Source organism: Patella vulgata, chromosome 6 (genome assembly GCF_932274485.2).
Source record: "Patella vulgata chromosome 6, xgPatVulg1.2, whole genome shotgun sequence".
Classification (NCBI taxonomy): Eukaryota; Metazoa; Mollusca; class Gastropoda; family Patellidae; genus Patella; species Patella vulgata.
In genome coordinates this window covers 43,017,070-43,029,840 of record NC_065884.2, presented here as the reverse complement: position 1 = coordinate 43,029,840, position 12,771 = coordinate 43,017,070, and the positions used below count along the sequence as shown (strand labels likewise).

Sequence of the window (12,771 nt, the reverse complement as noted above, 5' to 3'; positions counted from 1 at the left end):
ACCCTAATAGCATTACCATTCCACAGAATCTAATTACTCTAAACGACTAACTGATTAGGGGGTTGATTCCCATACCGCCGACTTGCCGAGTTTTAGGTGAAAAATTCTGGTCGGTGTTAAGGGGTTGAGTGGCCAAGAACAAGACCCAAGCTGAAGGATAAAACTAATTAAGCAGATAATATTGGGAGCATTTATTTTTTAAAATTTTTTAACATCCTTTAACAACCTTTATTCTTCCTTGTTCATATCTATGTTTCGAATGTGAGTTGAATTATGACAAAATTCAAGTTCATGTAATTTAAGTGAAATATATTCATTTTTATTAATTAGTGAGTGAGTTGAATTCTGATAAAAATCAATTTAAGTGAACTATATCAATAACGACTGGTCCCTGCCTCATTAACACTTTTAATCTGTTTTTACCCATCAAAGAGTGCCGCGGTCAACCTTCCAAATTCTGGTGAGTCGGCGATATGGGAAGACCCTGATTAGGACATGTTAAATCTTACCTTCCAGATTTAATCTTATTATTAGAAGACAAGTGATTATTGGCCATATTTTGACTGTTTAAAAAGTTCTCTATTAATTTCTGTTCATATTCTTGATGTTTTCTGAAAAAAGCAAAACATTTTATGATAATTTCTACTGCAGTGTGTGTTGTAACAACTAAGTAAAGACAATAAATGACTAAAAGAATATGACTGCATTCATGGCTAAAAGAATATGACTGCATTCATGAAAAAAACAGCCAGTGGCTGCCAGGCAGGATATGCCCACTTTTTGCAAGAGATGGATAGAGAACAAGCTAAAAAAAAAAAAGCAAAAAAAAAAGCGATTTTTCATACAATCAGGGGCCATAATCCAGAAAGTTATGGTCTGAAATGCATAAATATCAAAGTGACTGATAAAAATTGTGACCTCTAGAGGGTCCACAACTTTCATATTACATACTCTTACACAATTTCCGTACAAAGAGCAGCCATTTTGTCAGGCTGTTTCATTTCGATTTTCCCCCAAAATACCAATTCAACCTTCATTAAGGTGGAACGATTATATATTTTTACAGTTTTTAAAATCAGATAAACAAATTGTGACCTCTAGAGAATCCACAAGCTAAAAATGTGATTTTTGGAAGTTACGTTTGGATATGCCCAATTATCAAAAAGAACCAAGATCTTTGTGATATAAGCTTAAACATACATTATGCAAGAGCTAAATCTGTCTATTGCAGGTCTTTCTTTAGGCCTGAAATGTTATCTAAATAATTAATTAGACATTAATTAACTTATCCAGACCATAATCAACTCTAGATGGCATCGCTAGCCTGCGATCTTAAGTGGATTGTGAGCCGATTTACTGCATAACTTTCCTTCTCGATTAAACGATTAAATAGATAATCGAAACTATGCTGTTTATCGTACTGACTTTAGTAATGATGACCGAGGCTAGGCAGAAATTTCAATCGCTTAGTTTTCAGTTCATAGTGGATCAATTTGAATGAAATTTTCAGCAAATTGCCTTTGCGTTATCTAGTTTTTAACTATTATAGTGAGAACTGCCAACTCGTTATCGAATCTCCCATAATATATCTTTAAATATAAAGTTTCATCAAAATCGTATACAAATTGTGGCCTCTAGAGGATCCAGAACCTTGATATACCATATATTTACACTATTTGCCTACAAGGGGCGGCCATTTTGGTCTGATTTTCACGAAATTCGAAAGAAATGAAATGAAATGGGGTTTAACGTCCTACTGTTCTGCTACAAACAGGGCCATACAGTTTGCTACGGGGAAAATTTTGCCTGGACAGCGGCACTACAGCCTACTTTTATATCGAATTTCAACAGGCAAGGGATCTTTTACGTGCACGCCAATGTGTACACAGGACCTCCGTTCTGCGTCATTGATAAGGGGGACCCACGCCAGAAAATCTGCGAAATTCGAACTCAACCAACATTATTATGGTGTAACAGTGATATATTCGAACATTTTTTTTTAAATCGGATAATAATTGTGACCTTTAGATGGACCACAGGCTAAAAACGCTATTTTTCGTACAATCAGGGGCCATAATTTAGGAAGTTACGATCTGATATGCGCAAATATCGAAAGGAACCCAGATCTTTGGGTTATAAACATGCATTTCAAGTTTCATCAAAATCGGGTCAAAATTGTGACCTCTAAAGTGTCCACAACCTTGATATACCAGATGTTTACATTATTTGCATACGTGGGCGGCCATTTTGTCCAGCAGCTTTGGTTCGATTTTCACAAAATTCTAATTCAACAGACATTATAGTGTAACGGTGGTATATTCGAACGTTTTTTTAAATCGGATAATAATTGTGACCTCTAGAGGGACCAAAAGCTAATAATGTGATTTTTCTTACAATCAGGGGCCATAATTCAGGAAGTTACGATTTGATATGCACAAATATCGAAAGGAACCAAGATCTTTGGGTTATAAACATGCATTTCAAGTTTCATCAAAATCGGATCAAGCATTTCAAGTTTCATCAAAATCAGATCAAGCATTTCAAGTTTCCTTAAAATAGGATCAAAATTGTGACCTCTTGAGGGTCCACAACCTTAATATACCAGATGTTTATGCTATTTGCGTACAAGGAGCGGCCATTTTTCCGGCATTTTTGGTCTGATTTTCACGAAATTCGAACTCGACCAACTTTACGATGATATTTCAAACGTTTTTTTTAAATTGGATAATAATTGTGGCCTCTAAAAACGTGATTTTTCGTACAATCAGGGGCCATAATTCAGGAAGTTACGATCCAATCTGTGTTATGAACATGCATTTCAAGTTTCATCAAAATCGGGTGAAGATTGTGACCTCTAGAGTTTCAACAAGCTAAAAACGTGATTTTTCGTACAATCAGTGGCTATAATCCATGAAGTTAGGGTCCGATACATGCCAATATCGAAGGAACCGAGTTCTTTGGAAGATAGACCTACCTATATTTCAAGTTTTGTCAAAATCGGATAAAAATTGTGGCCTCTAGAGTGTCCACAAACAAATTGTGGAACGACGGATGTCCGGAAAGCGGCGATGGCATAATACATCCACATGAAAATGTATAAACACTATTCAATATTTTCACACGTACCCCATTTGCATTTCCTCTTTAGTAAAACTAGCAGCTTCTTCACCAAGTTCATGTAAATACATACAATCCTGAAACATTAACAATAAAAGCTACATTGCTTTAAAACCCTATTACTATCGTGGCTATTAGGACTCTACAGAAAAAGAAGATACTTCAACATTACATGAAAACAAAAATCAGTGTAGTTCTCAATACATGTCCCAGTTTTAACTAATGACAGTAATTAGAAGCTACCAGAAAATTATTTGACAAGTTGTCAGAGACAATGGTTCAAGAGAGAACAATTGAAGTAAGAAAGGATAATGGTGACTTTAAAATCCTAGATACAGCGTAATCTTTGAAAAAATACATAAAACAAATACTACTTACTGATTTAAGACACTGTGTTCCTTTTAGGAAATGACTACAGTATTTGGTTGTACCCAAGGAAGCCTTTAAAGTTCTACCATCTACATGGATATTATTAACATGCATGATAGCTTTTAAAGCATCTTCTGATTTATAATATGTAACATACCCACTAGCACTAGGCCCCTAAAATACATTTAATTTTTTATATTATACATTCAAATACATAAACTTTCCATCAATGCTAAATTACGGATAACTTAAGAAGAGTAGGCCTACATACTAAAAACGTTTTTTCATTAATTCAAGGAAATTAACCATTCAGGATGAAGTGCTCGCCAGACGATAAATTCACTCACATCAGCTAAGTTGCCCCAACCCTCTACAAATGTTTTATATATTTGATATAGAAAAGAAGTATTGATAATCAGATATGATAACTCTGTCTAGTAATATACATGTACATAAACACTGCATAAAACTGAAATCAATCAGATCATACCTTCCGCCTCAAAAGAGTCCACAAGAATTTTCTAATTGACCTGGTGATTCTCAACCAGTGTGGTGCAAAATTTGAATGGCACACTAAGAAAATACGAAAAACCATGTGATCCCAATTGAGTATTCACTGGTGTCTACTGGAAAGTTCATAGCTGTGTTTTTCTTTATTTGGTTTGAGTCATTCTACGTATCTATGACTAGTCTGTGTCTACGGTTGGATGCCGTCTGACTTATCATGTTTTTATTTTGCAAAAATTCAAATATTTTTTATATATATTTAGCGAGGTGTGAAATTGGCAAAAAGGGGTTGAGAACCACTGCTTTAGAGCCTCAAGTAGTTTTTAAAATTTATCAAGGGCATTAAATCAGACAGTACTTATCGAAAATTGGTGAAAATCAATAAGCATTTTTGGCTCTTGTACTTCAACACTGTGTATAAATTTCAAGTGAATGAGATGATGACTTTAGCCTCTATTACTCCACAATATTTTTGAAATTGGTGAAGGGCTGATAACTTTATCTAGAGTATCCACAAACAACTGTGGCTGACAAACCAGAGTGGATATTTAACAAATATAAAAAGACATTTCCACTGCATTTGACAATATATCTGTAAATCCTGACTGACTGAAAGTAAATAATCATAATAAAGAACCACAAAAATGTTAATCACTTACTGATGCTTGGGAACCAGCATAGGAAGTACTTTGATTAATCACAACTTTATGTATTTTGCCAAACTTGCCAAAATATTCGTGTTTTTTCAAAACCTCTGCTTCTGCTATTCTTTGTGATAACCCGACCACAAAGACCAAATTTTTTTGTACGACTCTAAAAAAATAAAATAGATAAAAGATTTCAGATGAAATTAATATTTCATAAAAAGAAAAGTACCTTCTGGATGTATAACTTTTAACATAGTCCTCTATCAAACATGATTTCCATGTTACGGTACCTTAATATGTTTTCTCAAATAACATTAGGCCACACAAAATAAATGTCTTGTTTCTCGGGCAACTGACAGCTGAAACTGTAGGGAGGGAGGGCGGTTTCTTTTTTTTTTTTACTCATTGATGGTGCAAAATAAAATTTGGCTATTGCTGAAAATTGTTGGGGCGGGAGGGCGGTCTTTCTTTTTTTTTTTTTTTAAATGAGAAAGTCATTACTTGTTTACGTTTTTGCTTTCCGTTATATTCAACTTTATTGTACATACTTAAAACATAAACCCAAAATCAAGTCTACTAAAACACTGAGACTGAACACTGACTGAAAGGAAAATAATTTTCCATATTTAATTCACATAATTGAAATTGGTTTAAAATAAAATTCCATACGACTATGTAATAGCCCTCCATAAAGACAACAATATTTTTAAAAACTAAGCCTCTTTCACCAGGTGTATCAAAAATAATAATCATGGTAAACAGTATTTAAAACTAAATCTAGTATCGCCGGTTTATTTATAATTATTTACCGAATTCCAACCAATGCATGTCACACCGTGTCATCGGTATTGGAGATTGCCGGAAATACTGTTTCTTGGGATATTCGGTGTGTTTCTCAGGATATTCGGTGTTCTATCCGGTGTTTATATTGAATGACTATTTAAATCTAACTAACAACTGGTCAGTAAAACCATCAAATCGGTAATCCAATTATTATTTTCCGGATTATCGAAACTACCGTAAATGTGCTAATAATGACCCAGATTCTAAGGTATGCATTATGACGACTATGTTCATCGTATCGTATTCTTAGCTATAATTAATTAACCTGTTCTACGGTTCATTATTTTATCAATAGGATTTTCCAAACAAGGACCGACTGAAGCCGGCAATAATGAGCCGATTACGATCGAATGATTGAAATATTGTCGCCAATGACTTTTAACACGAATCAAATTCTAGTTTATCAGGGGAGGTAATTAATATCACGTGATACAAAATGGAGGTTCTTTCGATATCAATAAAAAAGGCAAATCTGCCAAACTTCGCCATTGTACGGATAAAAAAGACAGCATGTTCATCTGAATCAGTTTTAATACATTTGAATAGATATACATGTATGGCGGATGTAGGTACATGCGGGATATTTTTTTTACGACTTGCTTGTCGATGTGCGGGCGGGCGTTACATATTTATTTTTTTTCATCAAGACTAATAAATAGACTGCACGCGCAACCAATTTTGCGTGCGGGCGGTGCCCGAGAAACAAGTTATTTTATTTGTGTTGCCTTATCAGTATTTAATATTATCTTACCTAACATTTGCCAAATGTTTTCTGTTTTCTGCTGCTTTTTGTTTTTTCTGAACATCTTTCTGTCGTCTTTCTCTTTTGATTTTCAGGAGTCTTAAATATGACACAAAGTATAATAAACACATATCAATACATTCACGCGAGAGTATTTATAGGGTAGTAATATCAATCAAATATACATGTACCGCCATATCCGTATGGCATATTTCGTACATAGGCAAGATAGAAACACACAATCTTACTAGATAAGTACCGAATTCCTGAAAAACACCTATGGGGCGCCCACATGACAAAAATGAAAGGGTGTCATGAACTGACAGACTGTCTACATGAGTGACGTAAGGAAAGCTTTTAATGTGTTGATTTCATGGCCGACAGTTGTGAGAACGTTGAGAGACTTAAAGTTCTGTATCAAGTTACGTGACAAACAAGGCTTCTTAAAATAGATTCTTGTGACATGGGGTAGTTTTCTTGGGATTAAAATGTTTTGATATGGATTTGAAGCTAAATTTTTTTGGGGGGATATGTTTTATTCCAAATATATCATCAAATCACACTGTGGGAAGGTATCTTTAAATATACATTTATTTCTTGTATGTTTAATTTGTATTCCATTATTATTGTGACTAGATAATTCTGGGAAAAGTAATTAGCAAAACGAACTAAATATTCAAAATAATACTAGTTAAATTTGTTTCAACATGTCAAAGGAACCTACATATCTTCTGTAAGAGGTTTAAATTCAGCAGGATCTTCAGGATATTGCTAAAAATAGAAATAGTAATGGTAATTTAAATGCACTTTCTGATCTAAGCATACACATGCCCCAAATAATTAGAAACAGTGTGACGGACAGACAGATTGACAAATACTTTTCAATGGTTATTTGAAAGGTGGGTAACAAAAATAAAATACCATAACATCTCTAAATTACACAATGTTGCACATAAAGTATTGTGTGCATTTTACTTAATTTTGTACATCAAGTGCAATACACAAAACTTAAATCAAAATACTAGTACATTATTGGTTACATTGTATTCAATAATTCCAGTTTACGATTATATACATTACCGGATGTTGACTTTGAATGTTGTGAATGCATACTAAAATGACTAAAATATTAACTTTCGCTTCTGATATTTATTGAAATATGTACATCTAGGAATTGTGAATTAATATCAATCTCTAAGGATGTGACCGTTGTTCCAATTATGTAGTTTGGCGTTGACTTGTAATTGATGTGCAACTATTTAACAGTATTTGTAAATTACCTTTCTACAAGCTGGACACAGACCATTTTCATCTGTTCGTATCCTGTGCCAGCAGAATCTACAAATCTACAACATAAAACACAACAAATTAAACATATCACTGGTTTTAATCTATATAATACAGTCCATAGATTGCAATTAAAAAAGAATATTGTTTAATATCCAGAATATGTACAATACAAATCCACTTCATCAGGGCCTGGGTTCCTAACCCTTTTCATCAACCAAAGTTTTGAATTATAATTCTATAAATGGTTGTGTATAGTATCAATCACTAGAACAATGGTATCGTTTAGAACAGGGGTTTTAGCGCATGAAAGTATGCATATGTAGTTTACTTTCAAACATCATTCGATAATTGATAAAAATCGTTTAAGAATTACAAAAATGGTCAGTTCATCCCACAGCCATTTCACATCGGACTGTTTCATTCCAAGCTATTTTTTTATCGGGCTGTTACATCCCCCTTGTTATTATAATTAACTGAGTTGTACTTATCGTTAAATAAACTGTTAAACACTTACTTATTGTTAAATAAACAATAATGTATGGAATAAATAAGTTTTACTCATTGATTTTTTTTGATTACCGATCACGACCGGGATTAGTTCACCACTGTATATTCGTATTGTATGTTAATTGGCGTTATGATTTTAGATTTTAGGTCAGTTCACCAATGTTTTTGTAGTAAAGTATATTCGTATTGTTTTTATAATTGATTTTAGATTAGTTCACCGATGTTTTTGTAATAAAGTATACTCGTATTGTTTGTTAGTTTATGATGTCTAACATCATTTATCTTCTTTATAAAAAAGGTACTTTATAATTACATATTGACAGCTTAATCACTCGCCAAAATACATCATGGACTCTACGTATTACCCAATAATCAACTAAATTGCGCAGGGACCCCCAATCAAGTGATTACACTGTCTGAAAATAGGCGACAGCTTGTCTATAGAGATTGACAGTTACTTTTTTGGGGCGCCAGTCTAATGTACAGTCTCGCGAGATTATCGCACTGCCATTGTGAGCTTGACTTATGACCACGTGTACAGATGGAAGACTAGTTAATTCATTTGTGATTTAAAAAAGATACATTACCTGGGATGTGATTTACCGATTTCCAATTGTATAATTACCTGGGACGTCATTTACCGAATTTTGGATGTATTTGTCAATTGTGGAATACTAATGTTAGGATAATGGATAATATATAATACTACGACCACAGTAAGGTGATCATCTATGGGTGTGCATTTTTTTATATTCACTTTTTTTATTCGTACTTCATATGTAAATAATCGTAATCAAAATGAACCGATCGGATAAACAGCTCGCGGGAAATTAAATGGTTCATCTAATAGTTCAACACCATAAATAAATTAATCGTGTGTTGATTTTTCAACGTATCTCGGCAAAGTAAACGGCTCGTCTAATAAATCAACGCCATAAATAAGTGAATGGGTCGTCCATTTATGGACGCCTCTCAGAGAAACTTAACCCGGAACGCCTCTCGGAGAAACTTAACCTGTTATCATTAAACTAAGCCATAGTACTAACTAAACCATTTTTGTAATTCTTAAACGATTTTTATCAATTATCAAACAATGTTTTGAAAGTAAACTATATGCATACTTTCCAGTGCTAAACCCCCCCGTTTTAAACGATACCATTCTTCTAGTGAATATGTAGACATACAATCCGTTTATGGCTTTTTTACTAAGTACGCATACAAACTGTTTACAGCCTTTTTATTACGATTTATTCTATACGATTAATTTTATTTTTTTTCAGATTTGCGCGAGTACTGAATTACTTGCGTTAATTTAACTTTATGCGAGCGTAGCGTGCAACTTGTACATGTAATTACTCGCGTCTTGTGGCAAGCCCTGTTTTCTTTAACAGTTCAGCTATAAAAATGATTATTCTTTATTACAGTATTGATATTCTCTACTAAACCTACCTGATATCCACATGTGCACGGATAAAAGTTAATATCATCTATTTCTAATAATTCCATACACAGAGGACACTGAAAAATAAGTAAAATACGAATGAAACAGTTTGGAACATATTATGAATATACATGTAATAACGTTAACACTTGTTAAATTATTAATTAAATGTAACAAACTTCATCCAAATTGACAGCAATTCATCTTCAATAACTGGTTCAACATGGAAAACATTAATGGAGGGGTGGCTTAAAACTAACCTCAACTTGTTCTTCTCCAACAGACATTTTTTTAATTCCCAGCTTGACGAAAGCAGACCTGTTGCTATCACTGTGAATTTAAAAAAATCATAATTTTAAATGTTGACGAGGGGTATGTTAAAGATGCCTTAAAAGAAGGTCAGTATTTGAAATGTAAATAATTAGGGGAGTCAAACATTTAACCCGACATTATTCAAAACGAATTACAATTACATCTATTTCCTTGGTGAGACTGATACTGCATCTTTAAACCACCAGACCTACATGAATAGTTGAGTGCTAGGGTGGAGGAGAATGACCAATCCCTCATAGGAAGCTGTCTGCAGATTTTAATTCAGGTTCTGTTCTGGTCAATAATAATCCCCCTTCCCCCCACCCTTCTCCTTTATCAGATTTATATTTCTTTTCAAATAAGCTTATAAGTAAGTGAAAACATTAAAATTATGCTTATACAATATTTATTCAGTTTAATAATTGAATATGTCTCACGTACAATGTAATTGCTTTTTCTTCTTTATATAATTTAACAATATTTAACAGGCCAAAATTATGACTGTGACAAACATGTCTTTGTCCTCGGACGCCGAAAATTATGAAAAAGTAACTTTTAATTTTCTTTCTTTGAAGTTTCTTTTAAATCTAACACAGAGCACTTTGTTTTTAATTTTCACAATTTATGAGTTAGTACTTCTAAGACCTACTTATTGGGTATTTTGTTTTTATTGTGATGTCAATACTATATTTAGATTATCATAAGGAAGGATTTATTTCCTTATTACTTCAGCCAAAAAAGCTTTGAGTAATCTGTATTCTGAATATTCCGAATTACGACATCAATCACACGATTTCCATTGAATCAACATTGTATATTCCGGCCTTCAATCAGTGGGTGTGAAGCCACAAAAGATTAACAAGCAATCATCAATTGATTGATCAATTATTGGTAAGATTAAAACTTGCTCGCATAGGTCTTTGAGGATTACTTTGATAATTTCATAATCTCTTGTAAGAGGACGCTTGGTATTTGATTTTAGTTTCTCATGTCAAATACAGCGACATTATATAAAAATTGCTGTGATGTCTCATTTGATTAACGATAATTGATGAATGCAGCAAAGCCAGTGATTTAGTAAAGGATATAACTGTTCTAGATGCCATATTATATTGGACTGTGAAAGCATGGCGGGAAACAACAGAATCAACAGTCATCAGTTGCTTTAATAGATGCAGATTTGACGTACGTATCTCCTGACGATGAAGAGGACAGTATACCACTTGCTAGACTCATGGAGTCCTTGGTGCCCGAAACAAATGCGACCGAAGATGATTTTATCAATTTTGACAATGAAATTCTGACAGAGCGTGATCACGACTTAGACATAGAACAACAAATTATCAATAACATGTAACAGCAAAGACAAGAGGGAGATGGAGACTATGAAGAAGATAAATTAACGACAGACTTGACCTATTCAAAATGCCTACGCTGACGCAAAATAAAAACATTCGCACAGATTCAAGACGATGCGATGGTAAACAAGATCCGAGTTCTAGAGGATTGCGTCCAGGACTAGGTGTTACGTTATGCATCCGAAAAACAAAAGCAAAAAACTTTAAATGATTATATGAATATAAAATAAATTGTAAATATGCATCGTTATTGTGAGATATTTTAATGTAATAAAATTTTGAAATGTACAGAAAGGTTTATCATTTTTGAGGATTCGAAGCTACATTATAATAATACTTCCGGTTTTCGAAGTTACAATAATACTTCCGGTTTTGAGAAAACTGAGTATTCCGACATGTCGGATTTGACAGAGTCCACTGTAGTTAGAAAACATGGAGTTTCTCATTAAAAGGGGAGTAACTCAATTCCTACAAAAGTGCAGTAAGTAATTAAAGCTAACTTTACGCGGCATTGTATCTTTTTTTTTTTTACTTTGACTTGAGTACTGGTAAGCTTATTGTAGTAATGTTACATTCTACAAGAAATCTTTCAAAAACAAACAGCATTTTAAAATTAATAACTAAAATACATGTGACTGTTAAGTCAAAGAATATGTGATCATCTAGGTCTCATGTCAACTCACTGTGTATTCTTAATATAAGTACCGGGTAGGCCCCTATATATAACAATAGAAGAAATAAATGAAATGTTTTTTTTTTTAATGTGTGACTTTTCCATGACCATGGGCCTAATGAAGAAAAAAAAATACCAACTTCATTAATGTAAGTTGTATAATGTTACTAATAATTAACCAGGCATATTATTACACCCACATGTTGTAAATAATGATAAAATGCATATTACTAGCACAGCTGCCTGGTGGTGGTGGTGGTATATGAAATCACTGACAATGTTTTACTTTGTAAATCGAACAGCTATTTTGCCAAATGAATCAATGTGCTGCACAAATAAAATAACTTTAAATATTTGCTAATAATCGGGCTATAATTCATAAATCTATCATAATCTATCATTCTGATCAAATAAGTTGATTCCTGGATGAAAATACCACCATCATTCATTCGACTCATTTGACATAATAATCATCCACATCACTCGGGATTTTAGGCGTAACTTTAGAGTGACTTTTAGAACATCAGTTATCCCCAAGTCCACATTAAATACATCTATACAATTAAAGTCATCGATAAGTTAAATTATTTAATAAATCGTTTTCAAAAGTATTGTTTACATAATTTGACGTTTGGCAGGAACCCAGACCGACAGATGAAACGACTTCAAGTTATTTGACCTATCAGAATTTTCACAGTAAAATGTCGGTAAACCAAGGACGTTAAGTTGTCAAATAATATACATGATAACGTCCAAGTTCGTCGATATTTCAATCTTTACGATAAACTTAAAGGTTTATTTATCGTTCTTGTCAAGTCTTTATTGACTTGACAATTCCAGTACTTACAAAAATTAATTATTTCTTCCAATCCCGACCAAGTACTCGACGACGACACAAATTGATCGTATGCGCATAAAATTGACGCAAGTTGCCCGGATGACTGGATAAAATAGCGAGGTCTCGC

The 12,771-nt window shown here is 33.3% G+C and overlaps 1 protein-coding gene across 1 annotated transcript; it reads right to left on the bottom strand.

Moving 5' to 3' along the window:
• Positions 1 to 505: 505 nt before the first annotated feature.
• LOC126823302 (CCR4-NOT transcription complex subunit 4) lies at positions 506 to 12,765 on the bottom strand. The gene is made up of 10 exons (XM_050552061.1): positions 12,654 to 12,765; positions 9,724 to 9,793; positions 9,472 to 9,540; positions 7,506 to 7,571; positions 6,950 to 6,996; positions 6,235 to 6,324; positions 4,653 to 4,806; positions 3,496 to 3,660; positions 3,127 to 3,194; positions 506 to 611 (listed from the first exon to the last, which is right to left on the bottom strand). Exons 2-10 carry the CDS (start codon positions 9,748 to 9,750, stop codon positions 506 to 508), a joined length of 792 nt encoding a protein of 263 aa, XP_050408018.1. The 5' UTR covers positions 9,751 to 9,793; positions 12,654 to 12,765.
• Positions 12,766 to 12,771: the final 6 nt, after the last annotated feature.